The sequence below is a fragment of the Solanum pennellii genome, chromosome 5 (assembly GCF_001406875.1).
Source record: "Solanum pennellii chromosome 5, SPENNV200".
NCBI classification, from domain to species: Eukaryota; Viridiplantae; Streptophyta; class Magnoliopsida; order Solanales; family Solanaceae; genus Solanum; species Solanum pennellii.
Window position 1 is genome coordinate 70868961 of NC_028641.1, and position 26752 is coordinate 70895712.

Sequence of the window (26752 nt, forward strand, 5' to 3'; positions counted from 1 at the left end):
TATATATATATATAAATGTACATATATAAGATTGAGGTGCATCATCTCAAAGAAAATAAAGTTATGCTTTCATATGGGAAATAAGCTATTTTTCCTTTAACCAAAGATTTTATCTCATTGGATTTATTTCCTGAATAGATTTTAAACAAGGCAACCAACAATATTTATTAAAAGATATATATATATCCTTCACCAGAATTTTTTCCCACATAATTTTTACTAATATTTTAAGATGTATTTTTCATCATATTGATATGCAAAAAAATTGCAATTTCTATTTTTAGAGTCAAACCATAAAATTTTTTACTAACATTTTAAGATGTATTTTTCATCATATTGATATGCAAAAAAATTGCAATTTATAGTATTTTTCATATAGTTTTTGAATATCATAAGTTTTTATTTAAAATATCGAATTAATATAATCTAATTTAGCTTTGAAAATTAGTCAAATTGACTTTGAAAACGCAACATGATAAATAAAAGTGAACGAAGGGAGTAGATTTTATGAGTCATATTACCTATCAAGGTATGGAAATCCGATGGAGAGTCTTATGAAACAATTAGCTAGCGTGGATGTTCACTACTACGTTAGAAATAAATTCCCTACTACTCGTTTTTACAATGTCAACTCCTAGATCGACCTCCATACTTTTCTTCATGATTAATTTTATGTTCGGAAAAGGGCCTAAAATACCCTTAAAGTATTAGATTTGGTACAAAATTACCCTCCATCCACCTATTGGCTCCAAAATACCCTTCCCACCCACCTATTAGGTCCAAAATACCCTTGTCATCCACCTTTTGGTTCAAAATTGATCACTTATTTAACGGTTTTATATTTAAACTATTTAAATATTTTTTTAAATACGTGGCGCTCAACTATTTGTTATAATTTAACTTATTAATATAATTTATAAACAATCCGCTACTCACCCATTACTAATTAAACCCCTCTAAATTAATAAATCCGTCATATTATTAATGCAACAACGTATTAGCTACTACCAATTGAGTGTTTTTAAAAATTTGAGGCGAAAGTATCTATAGAAGTAAATTATCATACATTCAAGTGTCCAAATAAAATTACCGATAAACTTAAAAGTCTGACTATATTTATCTTAATTACTCTTACATCTCAATTATGTGATGTTACTTCATAGGTAACTTTTTTTAAAAAAACAATATATTAAAGGTTTTAAAATAAATAATAAATATTTATAAAATTATATTTTTAAAAAGTGCATGAATTAATTCGTGATGTATTACTTCTTTACCTTCAATCATAAATTTCTCATTCAATCTTGAAAGAAAGTGTCCTCCCAAATAAGCGGCTCAACCTAAATTTAATTGGGCTTTAATTCGGACTCGAATAATTTTGAATGTTATTTTCAGGAATCTATATTTCATCGTGTTTTAGTAGTGTTTATGATGATTTTGATATTATAATTGGATTATTAATTGGGTGAGGTTTAGTTAGTAATTAGTGGGTAGTGAATTGTTTTATAAATTATATTAATAAATTAAACTATAACCAATAGTTGAACGTCAAGTATTTTAAAAAATATTTAAAGTGTTTAATTTTAAAACAATTAAAAAAGTGGTCAATTTTGAATCCAAAGGTAGATGACAAGGGTATTTTGGAGCCAATAATTGGATGAAAAGGGCATTTTGGAGCCAATAGGTGGATGAAAGGCAATTTTGTACCATTTTCAATACTTCAAGGGTATTTTAGACCCTTTTCCATTTTATGTTTATGACAACCTCATGTATATTTTACATAAACAATTAATAGAAGTATAAAAATGCATATTGTATACTAGACTTGAAAATTGAGAAACACTTCGAACAAATGAGAAAATTTCTAGACTCACTTCTTTTGTCTCTCTTTATTTGCTTTGTTTATATATTGGGTTTGCTCTCATTATGTAACAATTCCTTGTTTACAGGTGTAATTTATTTTTACCAGAAATAAGGGTTGACTATTGATTTTTTACTACTTATATTTCATAGCTAGTTTTTTCACTATAGGAAAACTGTTCTATTCAAGATAACCAACGATTGACAGACACTATAATAAAAATGACTTTTAGCGACAATAAATATTAATATTAATAAAGAATGCTAAAAATTTTACCGTCATTAGTTAAGTGTCATTAGAACCAATATCGCTAAAGACTTTAGGGACATACACAAAGAGAGTTAAATTGCCGCTAAAAATACATATTAGCGGCGATTAATTCATGATTATATTTGATGTAGTGAGATGGTATACGTTAATTGTGATGGACATACACAAAGAGTGTTAAATTTGATTTATTTCCTTTTTCAAGATTGTTAAACGAGAAGAATTGAACAACTAAAAGATAATTGCAAAAATACACATACAACGTGATGAACATCACAAAGATTAGGAGAATGCATTGTTGAACTATCTTCAACATGTAAGTATTTGTGATAACAGAGTCAATTCAACTAACATAAACATGTGTGACAGTTTGGCCGAGTGGTCTAAGGCGCCAGATTTAGGCTCTGGTCCGAAAGGGCGTGGGTTCAAATCCCACAGCTGTCATTTTTTTTCCCTTTTTATTTTTTCACAATTTCTTTGATTATATTTACTGCAGAAATAATTATTTCAAATATATATCAAACAAAACAAATATGTATATTTGAGATACACATATCAAATTAGGTTTTTTATTTTTTCACAATTTCGAAGAAAATATTATTTTGAATATATATCAAACAAAACAAATATGTGTATCTGAGATACACATATCAAATTAGGTGTAACTTTTTTTCAGATATACTATATTCATTTTTCCCCCTTTTTATTTTTTCACAATTTCGCAAAAAATATTATTTCGAATATATATCAAATAAACAAATATGTGTATCTGAGATACACATATCAAATTAGGTCTTTTTATTTTTTCACAATTTCGCGGAAAATATTATTTCGAATATATATCAAACAAAACAAATATGTGTATCTGAGATATACATATCAAATTAGATTTTTTTATTTTTTCACAATTTCGCAGAAAATATTATTTCAAATATATATCAAACAAAACAAATATGTGTATCTGAGATACACATATCAAATTAGGTGTAACTTTTTTTTCAGATATACTATATTCATTTTTTTCCCTTTTTATTTTTTCACAATTTCTTTGATTATATTTACTGCAGAAATAATTATTTCAAATATATATCAAACAAAACAAANTATATATATATATATATATATATATATATATCAAACAAAACAAATATGTGTACCTGAGATACACATATCAAATTAGGTGTAATATTTTCCAGATATACTATATTCAAGCGTGATTCACATATATCTGAGATACATTGACTCTTCCGCTCACTCTCTCCCCCCTCCCTCTCGCCTCTTCTATCTATATGTACTTCAAAATGTATATGAGTTTCGCAAATTTTAAGTTCTGTATTTTCGATATCAATTTTCATGTATTTATATATCCAAAATCAATTTCATCCAACGTATCTTATATCAATATCATCTAGTGTATCAATATCGATTTCATTAGTGTGTTTGATATCAAATATTTAGTATATTCATGCATATATACAACATATATCTAATATCAAAGATACATATATCTGGTGTCAAAATATGCACTGATATATTCATATCATATATTGTTACATTATATGATATATTAAAATATCCACTGATACACATCCTCATCGAGCAGAAAAAGGAACAATAACTTGTGGTATATTATGATGATACGAAAATATAAAATCCATTATAAAAAGTTTTATTCTAAACAATAAAAAAATTAAAAATCAACATAAAATACCTGTCAAGCATAAATTCATTAAAGGAACAATAACTTGTGGTATATTATGATGATACGAAAATATAAAACCCATGATAAAAAGTTTTATTCTGAACAATAAAAATTAAAAATCAACATACAATACCGACAAAAATTCAAATGACTCTTATAAGATTTGTAGAAACATGTGGACGTTGCATTTAACAATCAATCTCGAATCAAATCTTACATAGAGAATATAAAACCCCAAGCTCATTGATATCACTACTATGATTACATGTTTTTTTATTTTATCTTATTGAGAATCCTCTAAATTAAATGAATAAATAAATAATGGAGAAGTCAAATAATAGATGATGCCACTTACTATTGGATAAGAAGTCTTTGATCTCCAACAGGAAAAGAACAAAAAATCTTTTGCTTTAGAATTGTTTCAATTCTAAGCTAAAATTTTGAAAGAAACAATACAATGAACCAACTTAATTTATTTTAATGGAAAAAATATTTTATTTTAGTTGGAGAATATTTTTCTTTTCAAGTGGCTTCTCAATCTAAGCTAAAACGCCTAGCTACAATAGGGATGTAATGTAAATTGTGAACATTCTTTTTTTTATACAATAATAGTTAAATGTGGAAAATATAATGTAATGAAATCTAAGTTCTTAAAGAGGAAAGATTTTTGTTTAGAAATTCATCAATAAAGTAAGGGGATGGTGGGAGTAGGAACCTAGTGATGATGCTTTGTGACATATTCCAATTGAAGTATTTTAGTCAAAAATAATAATAATGCAAATAAAGTGTGTCCAATAAGAATTGTGCAAAGCTAGCTAAAGATTCAAATCTTGACAAAAAAGAAAACATATATTCTAGTCAAAATATTCTAACGTCATACACTTACATCCAAAATGGTCAAACAAAGGAATTCTTAGATGCAATCAAATCCAAAGATTATTTAATTTTGTAAAAAGAGGGGTATTGATAGATGAAATGGAAGTTCGCATCGGATATATCTAGTGTGATAAGAATATGATGCGAAGATTTAAAAGTAAGTTTTATAAAGTGATGGTTAGATCAGTTATGTTGTTTGTGATAAAGTGTTGGTTGATCAAGAACTCGTACATTCAGAAGATGCAAGTAGAGGAAATGAGGATGCTTAGCTATATGTGCAACAATACTAGGAGAGAAATGATTATAAACAAAAATATTCATGATAATTAAGGTGAGAGTACTAGCCTACGTGGTGGGCAAGTTGAGTAAATTGTGAGACTGATCAGATGGTCAGAGCCTATGAATAGAAAATGTCCTAGTAATAAGGTGCGAGAAGTTGGATATGTTTGGAGGGGGTCTTAGGAAAGGTAGGGGTATAGGGAAAGCTGATAAAATCGGACATGATACGACTTAGCTAGCTTACCGAGGAGATGATCATAGATACGAAGATATGAAGGTCGAAAATTAGGATAGAAAGATTAGTAGGCAGTCGATCATTGACTAGTTTGCTTTGATTATCATATTATTTGTTGTTGTCATTGTTTTACCCTCCTCGAACGTCACTATGTTGGACTAAACTGAGTATGTTGTCGTTGATGTGTTGTTCTTTTCTCTATTATTTTCAACAGACTTTTTGTCTTTTTCACTAATGTATTTTCTTTCAAACCTGCTTTGAATTATTTTGCTTGAGTCGAGTCTTACCAAATCAACCTCTTTATTTTCATAAAATAGAAGTAAGATCTATTGTACACATAATTAGTCCCTCTTCAGACATCACTAGTGTGATCTCACTACATATGTAGTTCTTGTTGTTGAGGGGTTGGGCGCAAATTTATAGTTTCGACATTGCTTTAATTAAGTCCATTATTTTTTTTCACATATCAAAGATGTATGTTAATATTTTTGAACTATTATGGATATCGAGTTGTGAATTCATAATTTGCTAAGTTACTCAAAAAAAAAATGGTAGAGTCAGAATTTTCATTAAAAAAATTAAAATATATTTCATGACAAAGTTAATGGATAAAGACAGAGATTTTCACTTTTGTTTATCACTTTTAATATTTATTTTTTTACATAGATATTATAATAAAATGCGATATCAATCGTTATTTCTTTAAAGAGCATCTAAAATCCAAAATAAACAAGTAAATCTGAACGGAGGAAGTAGTATCAAACACCCATACTTTGCAAGATTAAGGTAATCTTTGCCCATGTTTAAGGTCCCTTTTGACACCATATGAAATTATTCCAAAAAGCTTCTTTTTAGATGAACAATGATCAATTGGACATGGAGGTCCAACATGTATACACTTGCTCAGCTGCTATTGTTCCTCAAAGCAATTACAGAATAACACATCTACACTTTTGACCTTATACTATTTATTTCAACACACTAGACCTTATCATATCTAACTTTTTTGCAGTTGGTAATCTTTTGTGTGATATAATAATATCACAAAAAAATCATATGTGTTATCAGGGTGGAGCTAGAGTATCAGTTACGAGTTAAATCGAATTTAATAATTTTAGTTCAACTCTTGACGTGTGTACAACATTTATTGAAATATGTATGAGTTGTATTAACTTTTTAACTTAAAAATATCACGTACAGTTTAGAAGACATAAACGCTTAATTATTGTTCCACCTTTTCATGTCATGACTTTCTTTGACTTCAAACTTCGATTTTCACAATTTCACCTAGATTATAGCACTCTTCTTATAGAACATTGACTAAAACAATTTTTTTTATCCAATATGGCAATAATAAATTTTGTTGTTCGACTTTCTTAATTATTATTACAATACTTTTCACATTCATCTCGAATCCTTCTAAAAAATTCACTACTTTTAAAGAATTTAACACATTCCTCAATATTTAACAAAAAATTCAAACAACATAAATACGAATATGTAAAGACTAAAGAGATCACAATCATTCATTGTTCACAATTACATAAATTAGAGTGATATCTTGTTGACCACAAATAGACTTCTCCTCATATTCAAAGTGGTATTAGCACAAAAAGAAAGGAATTGTGTGTGTGGTGTGGGGGGGGGGGGGGAGTAACATAACTAAAACAAGAGGAATAAAAATGTATAGAAGAAAATGTTTAGGATCAAAATTATTACATTAATTTTTTTAAAAAAATCTTGGTTTCAAGCATGAAAATATTTATGTTAATTTGTTCCTTACAAAATAACTTGGTTTGTTTTCTAATTTAGTCGTATATATTTATGATAAACAAAAAAATAATACAAAGCTTAACCTATTTATCAAAAGTTGTCACATTTAATCTTGATTGATCATTAATTCTATTTAAAAAAAAAAAAATCATAGATAATATCCTTTGAACCATTTTCATAGGCCCATGATGGTCCGATACCAAAGTACTATAAATAACTTGTCGATCAATTACTATGAAGATCTCAAATCAACAAAATTATCACAACACATTCTTCAAGATAATATATCATCGGCAAGGGCCTAAAATATCCTTAAAGTATTGAAAATGGTATAAAATTATTCTTCATCCACCTGTTGGCTCAAAAATGCTCTTTTCATCCACCTATTGACTCCAAAATACCCTTGTCATCCACCTTTGGGTTCAAAATTGAAATTTTTTTAATTGTTTTAAAATTAAACTTTTTAAATGTTTTTTTAAATACTTGGCGTTCAACTATTAATTATAATTTTAATTTATTAATATAATTTATAACCCAATCCACTACCCACTCATTACTAACTAAACCTCACTCAATTAATAATTCAATTATAATATCAAAATCGTCATAAACACTACTAAAACACGATGAAATTATAGATTCCTGAAAATGACATTCAAAATTATTCGAGTCCGAATCGAAGCCCCAATTAAATTTAGGTTGAGCCGCTTATTTAGGAGGACACTTTCTTTCAAAATTGAATTAGAAATTTATGATTAAAGGTAAAGAAGTAATACATCCCGAATTAATTCATGCACTTTTTTTAAATATAATTTTATAAATATTTATAATTTATTTAAAACCTTTAATATATTATTTTGAAAAAAAGTTACCTATGAAGTAACATCACATAATTGAGACGTAAGAATAATTAAGATGAACATAGTCAGACTTTTAAGTTTATCGGTGATTTTTATGTAGCCACTTAAATGTATGATAATTTACTTTTATATTTTTTAAAAACACTCAATTGACAGTAGTTTGCATTAATAATGTGACATGTTCATTAATTGAGAGGGATTTAATTAGTAATGGGTGGGTAGTGGATTGATTTATAAATTACACTAATAATTTAAATTATAACAAATAGTTGAGCGCCACGTATTTTAAAAAATATTTAAATAGTTTAAATATAAAACCGTTAAATAAGTGGTCAATTTTGAACCAAAAGGTGGATGACAAGGGTATTTTGGATCCAATAGGTGGGTGGGAATGACATTTGGAGCCAATAGGTGGATGAAGGATAATTTTGTACCGTTTTCAATACTTTGAGGGTATTTTAGGCCCTTTTCCGATATATATGTGTGTGTGTGTTTATTTGTGTGTGTGTGATTTAATTAACGAAATCTACTAATATTTATCGCATAAAAATCATCATTTTACATATTAATCTAGGATCACTAACATCAATTTTAATTAATTGTAATATGATTTAAGAACAAAATTTGAATTAAATATAAGAGATGTGACTCTTATTATTATGATTTCTGTCGTGATTAACAAGTCCCAAAATTCAATCAATTAGGAGCTTATCATATAAATCAAACAATTGATAATAACTATAATAAAAGAATACCATATGACATATATATTTATATATATCAAATAATGTTAATTAACAAAAATATGTTCAAACTTATCATATGTCAAATTGAATCTAGAACACATCAACTATATCCTAAAACATAAAATATAGTTATCCATTGAAAGAGAGACAAATTTCATATTTGGACTAAGTAATTCATGAGAACTATGTTTTTAGATCAAATAAAATTTGGCAATTATTATTGTCGGTTTAAAAAAGAATGATATAGTTTATTTTATATAGAATCAAAGAAAATAAAATATTTTTTTTTAATTTTATGAGTATAAATTAAAATTTTGTTAAATATATCAAAATATCATTTAATTTTATAAATTTAAATATATCACGTGAAAAGTTGAAATTGAAGTATTAACAAAAAGTAGAAGTAATGGTCCTTCTTAAAAAAAAAAGGTATTGACAAAAAAAAGAAGTAACTCATTTTTTTTTTTTTAAAAAAAGGTGTAACTAAATTTGAATTAGTATCAACCCAAAATTGTAATTGCAAAAACAAAAAATGAATTGTGGGAAAACATTAACACAATTAAATTAAGTAAAATTGTAGTGAAAAAATGTCTAGGGTCAGAACGATAACATTAAAAAAATATTATTTTCAAGCATGAAACAAACGTTCATGCTTATTTGTTTTAATAACTAAAAGTATTTTTTTTTTATTCATTTTCTGAAAATTAACTCTAGTTTTCTTATATCTTAAATTATTTTTCTATGAAAAAACCCATTCACTTATGTTTTATAACAAAAAGAACATTTTGGAAACTTTTTGGAAAGAAAAAAGTACGTTAAAATCTTTTAAAACCATACATCACATTTGGTGGACAAATAAATTATCTCGAAATCAGTATTTCATGATCGTAATTCCACCCTCAATATGAAAATAAAAAAGACTAAATCCTGGGAGTTGAAATAAGTTATTTAGTGATTTTGTTCCAATTAAACACGAAATAAACTCTTCTTAAAATTAATTATCTCATATCAAATAAGTCGTTCCAACACGCTTGATTATTTTAACAAATAATTTGCTTAATGGACCCTGCTTTCATTTTCATTCCATAACAAATTATCTCAATATTTTTTTGGTTTGTTTGAAAATTTAGGTACAGAAGTTTGAGGTATTACTGAAGTATAATGTATGTAAACTATACTATATTTGTCTATTTCATTGAATTTTCCAACCAAGAAGATCCTGTCAAAATAAGTATAAAAAATTCATTTGGTGTTTGGTAGAACTACTTATTATCAGTCAATTTAACAAGTCAAAGGTAATTTTAATCAACCTTCTATCTATGTAACGTAATTTTTCTATAGAGTTACCATAAATTTTCATTGTCGATATATATTTTCAATTATTCTCAAACTAAATATTTTAATTTTAAAAAAAGTGATATTTAGAGTGCCACCTAGATATCCATCTACTACAATATTCTCATGAAAACAAAGATTTAGCGATAGATAAAATTTCATAGTTAAACAATAAAAATCTCATTCTAATCTCATATTTATAAGAAAATTTAATCAGCTAAGAGCTATAGATTTTTAGCGGCAATTAATTGACGTTAATTGCTTAATTGCTGTTAAATATATATTTTTAATGACAACTAGCATTATTTGTAAATGTTCCTAAAGCGTATAGCGACATTGGATCCCATAACAAATTAATTAATTGTGGTACAAAATTAAACACTCTTTATTAATGTGTATAAATATTTTTATCACAATATTAGTAAAAAATTATCAACGAATTTTCGCAATTAATTTCATATTTTCTAGAAGCTAGTGTTTGTGGTGGTAGATACTCTTACACAATTTCGAAGAACTTGTAATGTAATATTCATTTCAGAGAAGGTAATTAAGTATAATTCTTACTAGATTTAATTATTGGAAGAAAATTTCAATTTTATTTCCTAAAAGAAATATTCTAGCTGTTAACATTATATTCCTCCACGATGATTTCTAGTCATAATATATTAATGATAGTGTAGATAAACAGATTAACCGCATTAATTTCCACCTTAAATGATGATTAAAATTAAGAATATATGATAACACGTAATCAAATATGGGAAGGACCACTAATTATTATATTAATATATAAAGTAGCTGCCACTAATAAGTAATCACCATGAAATTTACATCCTCAAATATAATATTTAAAATATACATAGATGAAATTGACGTGGATTATATAAATGATGACTTGCTAGGTAGTAAACCATTTTTAATCAATAATAAAATAATTATATTATGTACTAACAAATTATTGGAGAATCATATCATATCTAACAGACTACGATAAAAGCTAGCTGTTTGCTTTGCCACATCATTATACATTATATATATGTAGTCTTATGAAATGTTGGTGATGACACTAATGTCATTATTTATGACTTTATGAGAATGAATTTCAGAGTCTGTTTGGATTAACTTTTAAAAATAAGGTAATTTTTGAAAGTTAAATTATTGTAATTTTTGAAAGTTAAATTATCGTAATTTTAAGTTAAAAAATGAAATAAGGGAATAACTATTTTTAACTTTTAATTTTATTATGAAGTTATTTTAATTTTTTTTAGATATTTTCAAAAGCTAAAAGTGACTTTAAAGTAGGATTGATCAACTTTTAATTCGATCTGAACATGCATTTAATAATTGTGGGATTATAAATTTTGAATTCTAAAAAAAATTGAGTTCAGAATAAGTTATTCATATAAAATAATATATATATATTTTTATATATTATTCTTAAATTTTATATTAAATTAAAAGGAGTGAAAGGTCAAAACCTGAACGATGGTGACATATTAGGTAAGGAAAAAGTGAACAACTGATACATAATTGAGGTGTATTTTGATACACATTTGATGATAATTCAGATATGAAACTCACACACAGTGGCGTAATCAGAAATTTTAGGAAGGGTGTCCAAAAATCTCATAGCTTGTAAAAATAATCTAAAGAATGTGTGTACTTAAATTTTGTAAATCAAACTACATAACATTAATGATTATTTTTTTAAATTAAAATGTACTAAAATATTTAAAATCAACTACATAATATTTAGCTTTAGTGTCACGTTTATCTGATAGGAAGTGAACAAATAAAGAAAAAGAGAGACATTTCAGTTTAGGGTGAAATCACTTTAATGATTCAATATTTCACAAACCTCTTATGACTAATAAAGAGAAATGAAAAATAAATAATAGAATCAAACGAGTTATATTAATTGAGAATTTATATAAAGTATTTTCACTTTTAAAAGCTTAATGGAATAAATAAATAAGATTTTCTTATTAACTTTAAATTAAATAATTCTTTTAAATTTTGTTTAGATTTTTAATGAAAAGAAAAAAATCAAGTCAAATAACGGGAATCGAACCCCCAAACTGCAAGTTGCAAAGAACTTAGTAAGAGTTGAACGACTAAAATCACTAAGCTAAATTTCTTTATTGTTTTTCAGGAGTGTCCAAAATGTATTATTTAACCATTTAAATTATTATTTTTCGTATAAATACGATGTAATTTTCTGACGAAGGGTGTCGAATTGAACACCCTAGCTAGCCAAAGGGTAGCTACGCCTCTGCTCACACACCTAATAATTCAGTTATGAAACTCAAAAACACAAAATACTACAGATAGGTTTTATCCCTTCCCTCTTAATCAAACTAAGACATATAAAGTGAATCGATCCAATGAAATATTATTGGTTCTCCTTTTACTTTTTAATATTCCATGCTTTCACTTGAATCGAATAAATCCAATTTGATGCTACTAATCACTCCCTTCTCCTTCTAACTAATAATAATAACATAGCAAATGCCTTGTGAGCTAAGCTCTAACAAAGCTTATAGTCGAAATTTTAGTCTCTCATTGGCTATAACATTTTAAAAAAAATAAATAAACCATAACATACGTTTATAATATTCCAACATCATAGGATAAAATCTTATGTCATGGCTTTGATGATGCCAATCAAGCACATTTTTCTAATGTAAGAAGGTTTGGCTTTGTTTTATTGTTTGGAATTTATTCCATAATTTTATTTATAGTGCAATGGTGGCTATGAATTTAATAAGTTCTAATAATGACTATGAACTAAAATGTCACATATTTTAATCCACAAAACCATGATGTAAATTTAGAGGTATAAGGAATTCTATGTCAATTGTATAATTTAGTCAATTAGAGCAGATTACTTACTATATATCTAAATTTATCCATCAACATCTGTTTGTTAAATAATATTATGTATATATGATTATATTTTAGTAATTTAAATGATGTAAAATCTCTTTAAAATATTTCGCATCTTACCTTACATAATCCAATAGTACTTGCCATACTGAATTGGACGTGTCAAAATGAGGTGCGTAGTTGGTGAGTTCAGGGGCGAAACTAGTAAAGATTCAGAGCTGTTGATTCAAATTCTCCTTTTGATAGAAAATAACATTGTTTATATATGATTAAAATTATATTTTTTATGCATATATAGTAGATATTAAACCCTTTTCGATTTATTCATGAGTTAATTTCTTCATATTTTAAAACTCCCTAAGATAAAACTCTGATCCTGTCACTGAGTAAGTTAATAACTATCGATCAGTCCAAACTTATTTTACCATCCCTACTCAACAATATTTTTAACTTTGAAATATATATATTCAGAATCCACCTCTTCCTAGTTGCCTCACCTTAATTCATCAATTCCCTCCTCAATATTACCTAGCTAATAGTTGACTCAATTGTGTTATTTCTACATCAACAATAAAATAATAATATTAATCCACTAGTTGTATACTTGTATTATCCATTAACAATATTCCCACATCACGTGACAATTATTCTACTCATGACTAATATATATTTTTTCACTTTTATTCCCATAAATATAATTCAAATTTTTGCCTATATAAACCCATTCATCACCTCATATCTTATACACCAAAACCAAATTAAATCCCCCCCAAAAAAAAAATGACAACAAACACAGAAAAGCTTTGGGTTTTTGCCTTAGCCACAAAATACAATTTTTTCAACCCCATCAATTCCATTTTATTTGCACTTATTTTATCTTTCGTCTGGTTTATCATCAACATAATTTACTGGACTCACCCTGGTGGTCCAGCTTGGGGTAAATATAACAAATTATCAAAATATTTACTCGTTAAAAATCCAATCCCAGGTCCAAATGGCTTACCTTTTATAGGTAGTATGTTCATGATGACTGGTTTAGCACATCAAAAAATCGCGATTATGGCTCAATTTTTCAAAGCTAAGCGTCTTATGTCATTCAGCTTAGGTGAAACCAGATTTATTGTAACATGTAATCATGTCGTAGCAAAAGAAGTATTGAACAGTAAATCTTTTGTTGCGCGTCCTGTTAATGAATCTGCGTATGGATTAATGTTTGATAGAGCTATTGGATTTGCTCCTTACGGGGTTTATTGGAGAACACTAAGGAAAATTGCATCTACACATATGTTTTGTTCAAAACAGATTAAAACGTCTGAAGCTCAAAGATTTGAAATCGCGAAACAGATGGTGGAGATTTTTAATGGGAGGAGGAGTGAAGGTTTACGAGTTCGAGATGTGGTGAAAAAAGCATCTTTGAATAATATGATGTGTTCTGTTTTTGGACGAAAGTATAGTCTCGTTGATTATTTTAACGATGAGATGAAAGAGGTGAGCGAGTTAGTCGATGAAGGTTATGATATTTTGGGAATACTTAATTGGTCTGATCACCTACCTTGGTTAGCTGAGTTTGATCCACAAAAAATTAAGTATAGGTGTGAACGTCTAGTGCCTAAAGTGAATCGAATCGTGGGTAGGATCATCGATGAACATCGAGCTCAACCTAGTAATGTTCATCGCGATTTTGTGGATGTTTTGCTCTCTCTTCAAGGGGTTGAAGCATTATCAGACTCTGATATGATCGCTGTACTCTGGGTAAGCAACTATATAGTGTATGATTTTAGAGTTAATATATACATTGATTTTGGTATTAATTTCATTTTTGTCACTATATGTATAGGAAATGATATTTAGGGGGAGTGACACGGTGGCAATTTTAATAGAGTGGATATTAGCACGGATGGTACTTCATCCTGACGTTCAGTCAAAGGTACAAGAGGAGGTAGACAGAATTACTGAAAAGTCACGACCAGTGATGGAGTCTGATGTAACCAACATGGTTTATTTACAATCAGTAGTGAACGAAGTACTTAGGTTGCACCCTCCGGGCCCACTATTGGCGTGGGCCCGTCTCGCGATTGAGGACACCATAGTGGATGGGTATCATGTTCCTGCGGGAACCACTGCTATGGTCAACATGTGGGCCATCACAAGGAGTGAAGAGGTTTGGAATGAACCACTTGAGTTTAAACCCGAAAGGTTCATGAATCAGACCGAACCTGTTGTTTTTTCGGTGTTGGGGTCTGATCTAAGGCTGGCACCATTTGGTTCTGGAAGGCGAAGTTGTCCCGGAAAGACACTTGGCTTGACCACAGTCACTTTTTGGGTAGCATCGCTCTTGCAAGAGTTCAAATTCGGGACTACTGATGGATCCAAAACGGTTGATTTGTCTGAAGTACTAAGGCTTACATGCGAAATGAAGACCCCACTGATGGTGAAGGTGCAAGCGAGAAATTTAACTAATTAAACGTCTATTATATTAGTTGTTTACGTTACTATATATGGGTCTTTACTGTGTTGTATTGTTACTTAAATAAGTATGTTCTAATTGTTAGTTCTTTATATTTACTGTAATGTTTTACTAAATACATTATTATGTAACAAAATTTATGTTAACAATTAATTATTTAGTGTCATGGATTGGATATGTCATTTTCTTTCAATGTTATATGCCTGTGTGTATGTACAGAGATGATTAAACAAATTCAAGTTATAGCTAAGACATATTCTCCCTATTTCAATTATTTCAATATATGTGAAGTCTTTGATTGGAAGTTTAATCAGGATTTATAGTTTAATTTTCTTGTGTTCATTTGATCATGAATATTTTATTCATTTTTTACTTTTCTGTGACTTAATTTCACGAAATCATGTTTGGTCATTAAAGTTTCAAAAAATTGAAAATCAACTTCAAGTTTTATTTTGAAATTTGAAAAACATCAAACTTTATTTCCACTTTTCACTCCAATTCACTCATAAAAATTTAAAGACAACTCAAATTTCTATCATAGTTAAACACAACTTCAATTTTTAAATATCATTTTTTATTTGAAAAGCCAAAATTTCTTTTGGTCAAATATGCCAATTTTAATAGGCAGGCAGGCCCTATAGATTTTAGAATTTTGGGATAGTTACCAATATATTACCATTCTGTCGTCTAAATTATCAAAAATGAATACAGTATACATTACATATACAATCAATTGTGTATGGTGTGTGTATATATAGTATATGCATATGGATGCTATATGTACAAGTATGTATAGATATGTAAATTATATGTATAGTATATATATTGTTACGCCCCTATACTATCCCTAGACGCGACACAATGCTTAGAACCACGAGTGTTTCCAAGCTCACCTCATAGCATGGCATGACAGTAAGGGGTCGTTTGGTACAAAGATTAATAACGCAGGGATTAGTAATAGAGGGATTAATAATGCAGAGATTAATAGTGCGGGGATTAGTAATGTAGAGTTTATTTTTATCAAGTGTTTGGTTCATGTTTTCCAGCCTCATCTTGTGTTTGGATTATAACTATATAAAAAGCTTCTTTCCAATTATACCCTTGAATTATTCTGTAATTGGGTCAAAGTAGATAATTGCCGGACAATATTATTTTTTTATAACCTTCTAACTAGCTATGAGAAGAACAATTTAGTTGTCTTGTTTGTTATTTTATCACTTGAATTATCTGAGGATAAATAATTATCATCTTAATAATTGATCACTCACAAAATGTTATTTTTCAATTAACAAAGATAAACCATCTACTTTTAAAATCGAAAAAATGGTCAACAATGGCAAAATTGAATAAACCATTTATTATATACATAAAATTACAAGTTGTAGTTTTAATATGTATGTAAATTTTTTAAATTGTTTAAAATACAAATAATTAGAAAACCAATCAAATATATATATATATACACACACACACACATTCAATTTAGATAACAAACTTCATATACAAATATACAACTCATGTTTCAAATTTGTATTGGATTTATTAGTAACAAACAACTCTCTCTACATAATTTGTAATCTAATTTACTTAAATAAACTTACTAGTACAAATATAAATCATAAAATCAAGATTATACACAAAATAATTAAAATGATTTGAGGGATATTTTTGTCTTTACATAGCTTATCACATGGTATTATATCCTATGTATTACTAATACCTCCAAATGGAAGGTATTAGTAATACATCCTATAATACCATCATGTTGGAGGTATAACTAATCCATGAATTAGTTATACATAGATTCAACTTCCTACCAAACATGGTACTAAATAATACCTTACATAATCCATGGATGGTACTAAATAATACCTTGCATAATCCATGGACTATTTCTTCTAATGCAGCCTACCAAAAGACCCCTTAAGAAGTAAAATATGTTCCACTGCGTTCAAGCTTAATACATCCAATCACTAGTATGATTGCTTCTCTCTTAAATAAGGTTTATTGCACTGGCAGGTTTGGGATATTAGCTCTCATATAAATGCTTTGGCAGAATCCGAGAGNTATATATATATATATATACACGCACATTGAATTTAGATCAGAAACTTCATATACAAATATACAACTCACATTTCAAATTTGTATTGGATTTATTAGTAACAAACAACTCTCTCTAAAATAATTTGTAAGCTACTTTATTTAAATAAATTTACTAGTACAAACATAAATCATAAAATCAAAAAATACACAAAATGATTTGAGAAATATTTTTGTCTTTACATAGGTTTATCCCAGGGTATTATATCCTATGTATTACTAATACCTTCAAATGGAAGGTATTAGTAATACATCCTATAATACCATGTAGGATGTATAACTAATCCATGGATTAGTTATACATAGGCCCAAATTCCTACGAAACATGATACTAAATAATACCTTACATAATTCATGGAATTATTAGTCTAATGCAGCCTACAAAACGACCCCTAAGATTAGCAAAACAACAGAACATTGAAATACCTGTGCGGAAGCTAAAACTGAAATATCTAGATAGAATTCATAATACTGAAATAGACAATGTCTGAAAGACAACATCATGACATGGTGAAATTTAACTGATTGTCTGAAAGCCTCTGCTAACATGAGTTGCTAAGATAAACCCCTAGCTAACTCTAACATGTCTGAAACTGAAAGTCCAATACTGAAAGAAAGATAAGTGTTGTCTTCGAGGAGATGAGGACTCACCATTACTGTTGGGTAGCTGATATGAGATAACACTAACCACAAGCCCGACGATAAGCGATATAACCATATTATCAAACAATATATGCATAAAGTATGTGGTCAATACTTGGAATGTATTGAGTATTATGAAATGCATGATAAACATGATATTTGAACATACTAAATATGTAAAACATGTTGATGCAATGATTAAGTAAAAAAACATGAAACTAAGAGATATTGATCTGAAATTACATATATAAAAAGTTATGTAATATCTGAAATCTGAGTGCAAGAGATATTAAAATCGACATAAACCAGGTGAGCCACTATATGGATTTTAGTGTACCACTGCCACACTGAAAAGAGAGTATCCATACTTGCTAAGGTAAGAACCCGATATCTAAGTTAACGTGAGTTCACTAACTAAAGTCCATAAAGACTAACCGTATGGTAATACGTAGTTCTGCGACTTAAGAATCATTACTAAGGATCTACAGACGTTAAACGAAAACTCTCATTCTAAAAGTCCACTCGGTGCTAAGTATATTCTCAAAGAAACATGCATAAATTTGGAAACAGTAATCATTTGTACTATTGAATCATACTGATAACTAACAAAATGCTTAATAGCTCATAAATTATGATAACCAAAAATATTCTAAAAGATGCCTTATCTGAAAACATTTAATCATGATATATCATAATTCAAAAAAATCTGATAATATAAGACATGCATATGAGAATAACACAATTTTGATCATGAAAATAATTGCTTGTTGTGAATTTATAAAAATATCATTGAAAATATTGAATTATATCAAAATCATGCAATTGAAGACAGATCATGAAGGAGGAATTGAATTTCAACAAGACCCCATGAAAATCATCTAAACCCTAGTTTTGAGGAAATCATAACTTGAAGAAATTGAGGTTTTTTTGAACTCAATGGTTGAAGGGAGATCCGTTGATGAAGTTCCAGCATACCTGAAGGGGAAACCCTAGTTTTATTTCTTCAATGGTGGTTTGAAGCAATTAGAATCCTAGCTTGCTTGAGGGAGAAAACCTGAGAAGGATTTATTTTTTTTTAAAAAAAATGGGTGAGTAATGAGAGAATGAGGGGTTTGGATTAATGAGAATCTGTTAATCTCATTAAAAACTGTCGGAAGGACTTTACGAGGGTATCTATAGACCATAGTTCTTTTTATGGACCGTAGGTCCTTGCTCGTAGAACTCAGAGGGAATTTCTGAGTTTTTGGACTTTTGAGCCACGAATCAAAACCACAACCCATAGTCCATTACACGATCTGTACTGTCCATCTGTACAAAACAATATATTAAAATACCTATTCTATGAGGTCTGATCTATGAGACCCTTTCTACGAACCGTAGATTATCCAACTACGTTCCGTGTTTCCCTGTATCCTATTCAAGTCAAAATTTCATGTTTCTAAAATTATCCTATGAGGTATGTCTACGACTCGTAGAATCAAACACAAGTTGTGAAACCTACTCGTAATCACTAAATCAATTTTCTTAAATTTGAGGTATCATCCACTAAAGGTTCCTACAAATCGTACTTATTTCTACGATTTGTAAAATCTATGTGTAAAATCCAAAACATACAGACTTCAAAAATTTCTATATCCTCCAAACCTTATATATACTGAGGGACTTTTGAGGTGTTACATTTTTTCCCGTTAGAAATAATTCTTTCTCGAATAGAGTCTAACTACGTCGAAAAAAAGTAAGAAAAGATCTCCAATCCAATACTGAAAGCTAAACACGTAAACATTATGAGAGGAACTGACTATGAACTAAAGCATGAAGTTTAAATTGATTTCATGAACATGCATGCATATTGAGATGTGAAAATACTGAACAACATGAATTTGAAAGAGTATTGAATAGTAACTACTACCTTGCGTTGAAACTGAATTGGAAGGAAAGAAATAAGGGTATTTGAACATCATATTATCTTCGGCTTCACAAGAAGAACCCTCAACTAACTACTTCCTCCAAAGGACTTTCACTGAATTAGTGACTTCTTATTCCTAAACTTACGAACCTAATGGTTAATAATTTCAACTAGGACCTCTTCGTAAGAGAAACTTTCCCTTACACTGACACTGTCTAAAGGCACAACTACAGTTAAATCATCAATGCATTTCTTCAACAAGGATATATGCAACACTGGATGTACTAATGCTAACTCTGAAGGCAAACTCAACTCATAAGCCACATTGTCAAAATGCCTCAAAATCTGATAAAAACCTACATAGTGGGGATTGAACTTCCCTTTCTTACCAAACTTCATCACGCCCTATATGTGTGAAATTTTCAAATAAATCCAATCATCTACAATATATTCAAGCTCTCTCTCCTCTCACATCGACATAAAATTTCTATCTGCTCTAGACCGTTCTCAACTTATTCCTAGTAGGTCGATCATTCTCCATAACCTTAGGAATCGACTCGGGCCTTATCAAAGCCACTTCGCTAACCCTAAACCAATCAACAGGAGACCTACACTTCTTACGATAAAATGCCTCAAATGAAGAGGCTAAACCTTCCAACAGAAACAACGTTTTATTTTTAAGTACACAATGAAAAAAATACTAGAAAAAAACACCTATATAAGTTTTATAGGTCATGTGGTGCTAATTTTCTTTAATGAATAAAAGAGAGACTCGTTTCGTAGGTAGAAGAATAGAAGAAGGGACTTTTCTTTGACCCAAAAAATACAAAAATGGCCATTTTATTCTATGCCAAATTTTCAATTTTATTAAAGCCCAACAGGGTTCTAATAATATAAGGCCCAAGATAAAGATCCAAAGCTTGAAAACTTTGCTTAAACCTCTGTTGTATTAAAGCGTGACTGACCGTCGGAGACCGGAGTGAACAACAATGGCGGATGTTCAGAGAAGAGGAAGACCATTACCTCCTCCTCCACCCAGAGGTCCACATGGTCCACCTCCTCAAAGGATTGCTCCACGCCCCGTACCAGTTGATCGCGAAAAGGTCCTACTTTTTCCTTTCTTTCTTGCTTGAATCCTCTGTTTCTGACTTAGGTTACACTGGTTTGGTTACGGATTAGGTTGTTTTTGGAGTGAAGTAGCTTGTGCTTCTGCTTTTTGAGTTTTGAAGCAATTGTTATGTTGCAGACTCTCGCTAGGGTTTTGTATAGAAAAGATCTTATAGTGTATTGCTATTCAACAACAACTCCGAGACGGAGAATTATATGCATGTGTATATACATAGTTAGAATTATGTGTTATTTTTATGACCATGGTGTCCGAGTGAGCTTTTGTGCACTTCGACTAATTCCACATACCTGTTACCTCACACCAGCAACATGTTCCACCAAGGCTAGAACAGATGAGAGGAATCACCTAGTGTTTTTTAATCTCTGCCCAGATTTGAACAAGAGACTTCATAACTCTCAACCACTTCATTGGCCACACTTTTAAGTATTAAAATTATGCGTATGTACATAGAGTAGATGTTGAATTTCCTTTTGGCTAATTCGCGAGTTTAAGTTTATGAACCTCTAGTGAAAATCTCACCTCTGCAACTGTTGGGCTGACCATATCATTTTGCTCTATTTGGACTCTTTTTGTTTCAATACTAATTTGACGAGTCTTACTCTGGTTGGTGTATTATTATTCAAGGAATGAAATTTGATTTGGTAAATGGAAGTTTAACACTAGCTCCCAAAAACAAATGTAAGGTTGAGAATTTAGAAGTTAAAGGAGAATACACCACTATGTAAATTGAAGAAAAATAAAATGCAATGGTGATATACTACTTCTTCCACGTCTATTCTGATTTTATATAGGACTATATCAAGGATATGTACGTGCATTAGCTTTTAGCAAATGTACCCCCAAAAAAGACCTTTTTAGCCTGCCAGAAAAGAAGCTGTGAATTGTGAAGAGAAAATGTCCGTCATTTGGTACAGTAACGATCACCGAATGGGCTGTTATGGTTAATTCATGTCATACACCTTGATAAATAGAATTTTGTCTGGTTTGCTTTTACATTTATTTTCAAAAGAATGGACGCTTGGTTGCCCTTCCTCCTTCTCAGCTTGGGCAGACTAACAAGGTAAAAAGGCATGCAGGCACTTGTGTTGTTTGTTGTACAAGCTGCTTACCAAGTTGAAGAAAATGGGTTTCAACTGATACTAGAAATATATGATCTGAGACCTGGCATCACTTTGTATTATATTGAGACCATACATGCTGAGTAATCTAATGATTGTTTTATTTTTGTGTGTTTTCTCTTTATCAGCAAGTCGGCATGTATTTTTTATTAACATGTACAAATATTTTGCATTTTTTGTTCGTACTTGCTATGCTAATGTGTGTTCATAGCACATAAATCGAGTATTTTTTGCATACTAGAAATTACTTACAAAACCTTTTTTTTTTGTTTCTTTTGGGGATACCATCGAAAACCAGACTTGTCCTCTGTTGCTTCGTGTTTTCACTAAGGTATGTTCTCCAATCGAGCTTTATTTTTTGTTTTTCTGTTTTGATAGAAGGTGAATTTTTATAATGGAATAACCATGAGCAAGACAAAGACCTTCCGAAGGTGTTCTATTGGACATAACCCTTAGGGGTCGTTAGTAGCTGGTTAGACTTATGAATGTATTAGTAGTGTAGGGATTCGTTATGACTTATGAGTGAATCGATGTATTATTTTATGCATGTCTTAGTTATGCAAGGATAAGTTAATAAGTTATGAATGGATTAGTTATTCCACCTTCTATCTTGCATAAAATAATACATAGATTCCCTCATAACTTAAACATGTATTTGTTATGCAGGTTTTAAATTGTTAACCAAGCTTTGTATTAATTTTTACATGAATTAACATCTTTCCCATCTACATACCAAACGTCGTATAAGTTGTATGAAAATTAGTACATGGATAACTTTTTACTTATCCGGCTACCAAAAGACCCCGTAAGTTTTACCAGCTTTCGAAGTTCTGAAAGTAAATGAAGCTACTCTGTAAGATTTTGCTTTTCGTATCGTCGTCTTCGAAATGTATATGATTTGCATATGCCTCACTAGTTGATTTTCCCCGAGAAGTGGCCATGCACGCATATTTTTTGTTTCACCACGTTTAAGACAAGTATGAACCAAAAACCTGAATTGCTTTATGGTTAATTAATGATATACTCGGTGGGTGCTTCACTTTGGAACTTACAGGTTGGAGGCCATCACAATGTTAATGAATTTGCTGTGAGGGGCAAGGAACCCAAAGATGAGGTCCAAATCTATACATGGATGGATGCTACTCTGCGCGAACTAACTGATCTGGTATGAAGAAGTAACACATAGTATATCTTTTAACTGGTCTCTTCAATTTAGTTGTTATCTGTCTCCTCTTTGTATATTCTCATGCTCACTATCTGCCAGCATGCACATAGCAATTCAAGATGTTAGGATATTGTTGCAATTTTCTTAAAAATGTGCCTTCTATCCTTGGATTGTATGACTAATTGTCTGGGAGATGAGCTGTTTTTATCTTTTGGGTGCTGAGTCTTCTCCATATACATAACTTGTATTTGAGTTGTTCAGTTCATATATTATATATAGTACCTCATTGAAACTAGTGCAGCATAGTGCACTATGAGTTTCTGGCCTCTGTGAGCTGGTATATTGATAATGTTTGGCATGAAAGTAAGGGGTCGTTTGGTGTGAGGGATAAGAATATATAGTTCTGGGATAAAAGTTTGGTGTCTTGTTTGGTTGACATGTTTGGGATAATTTATTCCACCATTTATACCATAGTGATGGGATAAGTTATTCCATATACAGGGTGGGATAAGTTATCCCAGGATAACTAACCCCAGGATACTTGGGATAACTAGTTTCCAACCAAACGACCCCTAAGCGTGTAAGGTGTCCCGAACCAATTAATGTTATCAGCTATTGCTTAGACAGTTGAACAGTTCATGTCAAAATTGTCTCTCTTATGGTTCTATGTGAGCCAACTGCTTATCAGAAATGAAAACACCTTCTTTGGAAGGAAATTAACTTCAGATGATTTGAAGGAAGTCGTTCTATTCATAAAATCAATTTGAACTGAATTTTTTCTTTTATTTTTGGTGCTAAGAAAACTTCATAGAAGATTTGGATTCCCTGTTAGAAATTATTGAATCCTTGAAAGAAGAATAAGGTTTTATAGTTCATGTAAATATGGCTTTTTTTTTGTTTTTTGGAAAATGGTCATGTAAATATGGCTTCCAGCACAACCTCACAACCTTTCTACCGAAGATTTGTAATATTGTTATCTTTCTTTTAAGAAAAACCTTATTTGGTCTGCCTGGATGCCAAGCAAAAAGTGGCAATGTAAGTTTTCATCTTCAATTCTGTGGCACAATTTGTAGACCAGTGGTTCTGGGACCATGCCAGTAAAGCTGCACTGTAACTGTATATTTCCATGCCAAACATTTACATCTCATCTGATTTATCTTTTTCCTGTGACTGTATCAGGTTAAAGAGGTAGCTCCAGAAGCAAGACGAAGAGATGCAATTTTGTCCTTTGCTTTTGTCTATCCTGATAAAAGGGGGCGATTTGTCGTTAGAGAGGTCTATATCACTTCACTTCTCTATATGCTTATTTGTACATGAACTTGGTTTTGGCATTTGAAAGTTTTCTTGTATCTGTCAATGCCCTTTATCTTCTCATCTGTTTGCCTTCCAACCTCTTTTCTAGGATATTATGTTTATTGGCTAGATTAGTTTTTTGTGATTGCTGAACTATCATCGGACACAAAATTATTAATTTGTCGACTTTCATCTAATGTGCACACATCTGTATGGATGATATTCAAGGAAACAAAATTGTTTTTGGTGCATTGAAATTGCTACCCATGTGACTAGAGGATTGTATGAGGGTAAAGGATAATATAACACATCATCTAAACCGAACTTCTTGTAGATTAATAGTTCTATTTTGAAAGATGCCCAAAATATAGTTCCAGAAAGATGATGAAACTACAAAGCTGAAACTGAGCTCCGACTATGGTCTAACTGTTGACAATCAAACATGAGATAATTCACTTTTGTCTTCATTGTTCTGCCTTGGTGATGAGCCAAAATGCTCAAGTAGGGCTTGATCAAAAGTTATTCTTGAGCTCTGTAAGGGAATTCATGCTCCTACAGTCTATCAATGCATGTGTCGTAATTTTATGGTTAAATTTCAGTTCCCAATAGTAACAAAATAAAAGGAAATTAGGAAGTTCTGAGATTTTGGAAAAAGTGACGGTTAATTATAGTATTTACATCCTCAGATTTCTAGGCTGGCAATGTTTCATCAAATTTTACTGTTCAAATGTTAATTGTGTGAGAAATCCAGGATTGCATTTCCATTTATAATGCGATGATATATGTTCGTGATGTTTTCAAGCAAACAGTGATCTTATAGTGTTTATTCTCTGACATGAAGGTGGGGACTACATTTTCTTATCCCAATATGAGGCGACCAGATAATGGCAGCAAAACATTGAGTGAACTTAAATTTCAGGTAATACTCTCTTCATATGAGATCATTGACCTCATCATTTTTCTCAGAATTTGGTATTGACTTGTTTCTTGCCACTTCAGATAGGAGATTACTTGGATGTGGCTATCATGTTCCAGTGAGCGTTATGGCACCCTGTATTGGAATTAGAATTACGCAGACTTGTACTACTTTGTGTTTCTTCTTAATTCTACATATCTGTATTTTTCTTGATAAGCTGACCTATTGTTCATTTTTGCTGTAAATCTGAGATTATGTCCAGAGTTCTCTATGACTAGATCTGTTATATTACGATAGTATGTCATGGGATTTAACTGCATTCTTCTTATGAATTGTCAACACCTTTATGATACTTTATGATTTCCTTTAGTGAACTCTTATGTCCCAAAAGTTTGTGGAACTGTGATTTTGGGTCTTTCCTTGACAAATTCTTATGTTGATATTTGTAATACCCATGGACTAAGCCAGTTAGTTTCTGAACACTGGAATAGTGTTTCCTCATTATGATCGTTGTTTGGTAGAGTGTATAAGTGATGCTTGTATTAGTTATGTTGAGATTATTTCTTATGCGTTGTTTGGTTTAACGTATTAAAAAAAAACTTCGTTTACAAAAGTACCTTCCACACCTTAAATTTTTTATGAAAGAATTTAAGAAGTACAGTTAGAAGAGCAGTAAACCAGTTGTATGAACTACTAGGAATACTCTGTATTTCCTCTGCTTCTCTTATTTTGTGCAACATTAACCACATATCGACAGTAAGGATCACACAAAAACACAAACATATATGGCATCAAATCATAGGATCACACAAGCATTTGCATTCTCATCGCTTAACGCATTGTATTGGTGATGGTGGTGGTGCTTGATAATGATAACAATCGTATGGCAAAGGAGGGGCCGATGCAATAGTACTCTCACTTGACCACGATGGAGGTTGAGAGGTTGAGGGCACAAGTGGAGGTTGAGAGTCGGAGGGGTGTGCCTTACCCCAACAATTCTTTTTACTAGTATTACCACCATGGCAACCACAACATGATGAAGAAGCCGCGCAAAATCCTCCACCACCATCACCATCACAAATACAAAAAAAAGGAATATATATATATATAAACGAAAACCTTAGGTTCGCCTACGTGGTGCCACCATAAATCAACATTTTTTTTAATTTATTTATTTTCAAAACTAGTCTTCT

At 30.3% G+C, this 26752-nt stretch overlaps 2 protein-coding genes and 1 non-coding gene across 3 annotated transcripts; all 3 read left to right on the forward strand.

Annotated features, from left to right (window-relative positions):
• The first annotated feature begins 2492 nt into the window (after positions 1 to 2492).
• Positions 2493 to 2572, forward strand: TRNAL-UAG. Its single transcript has one exon. It is a non-coding gene; the product is annotated as a tRNA-Leu (tRNA).
• A 10977-nt stretch (positions 2573 to 13549) lies between these two features.
• LOC107018528 (cytochrome P450 78A3-like) lies at positions 13550 to 15469 on the forward strand. The gene is made up of 2 exons (XM_015219031.2): positions 13550 to 14572; positions 14658 to 15469. Exons 1-2 carry the CDS (start codon positions 13601 to 13603, stop codon positions 15282 to 15284), a joined length of 1599 nt encoding a protein of 532 aa, XP_015074517.1. The 5' UTR covers positions 13550 to 13600; the 3' UTR covers positions 15285 to 15469.
• Positions 15470 to 20860: 5391 nt separating this feature from the next.
• Positions 20861 to 25949, forward strand: LOC107018529 (histone deacetylase complex subunit SAP18). The gene is made up of 6 exons (XM_015219032.2): positions 20861 to 21041; positions 22484 to 22516; positions 23240 to 23350; positions 24530 to 24625; positions 25485 to 25562; positions 25643 to 25949. The coding sequence occupies exons 1-6, from the start codon at positions 20928 to 20930 to the stop codon at positions 25679 to 25681; spliced, it is 471 nt and encodes a 156-aa protein (XP_015074518.1). The 5' UTR covers positions 20861 to 20927; the 3' UTR covers positions 25682 to 25949.
• Positions 25950 to 26752: the final 803 nt, after the last annotated feature.

Coding starts and splice junctions, on each gene's coding strand:
- LOC107018528 (XM_015219031.2), top strand. CDS start 13,601: ATGACAACAAACACAGAAAAGCTTTGGGTTTTTGCCTTAGCCACAAAA. Junction 14,573..14,657: donor ATATGATCGCTGTACTCTGG/GTAAGCAACTAT, acceptor CTATATGTATAG/GAAATGATATTTAGGGGGAG.
- LOC107018529 (XM_015219032.2), top strand. CDS start 20,928: ATGGCGGATGTTCAGAGAAGAGGAAGACCATTACCTCCTCCTCCACCC. Junction 22,517..23,239: donor TGCTTCGTGTTTTCACTAAG/GTATGTTCTCCA, acceptor TGGAACTTACAG/GTTGGAGGCCATCACAATGT. Junction 23,351..24,529: donor TGCGCGAACTAACTGATCTG/GTATGAAGAAGT, acceptor TGACTGTATCAG/GTTAAAGAGGTAGCTCCAGA.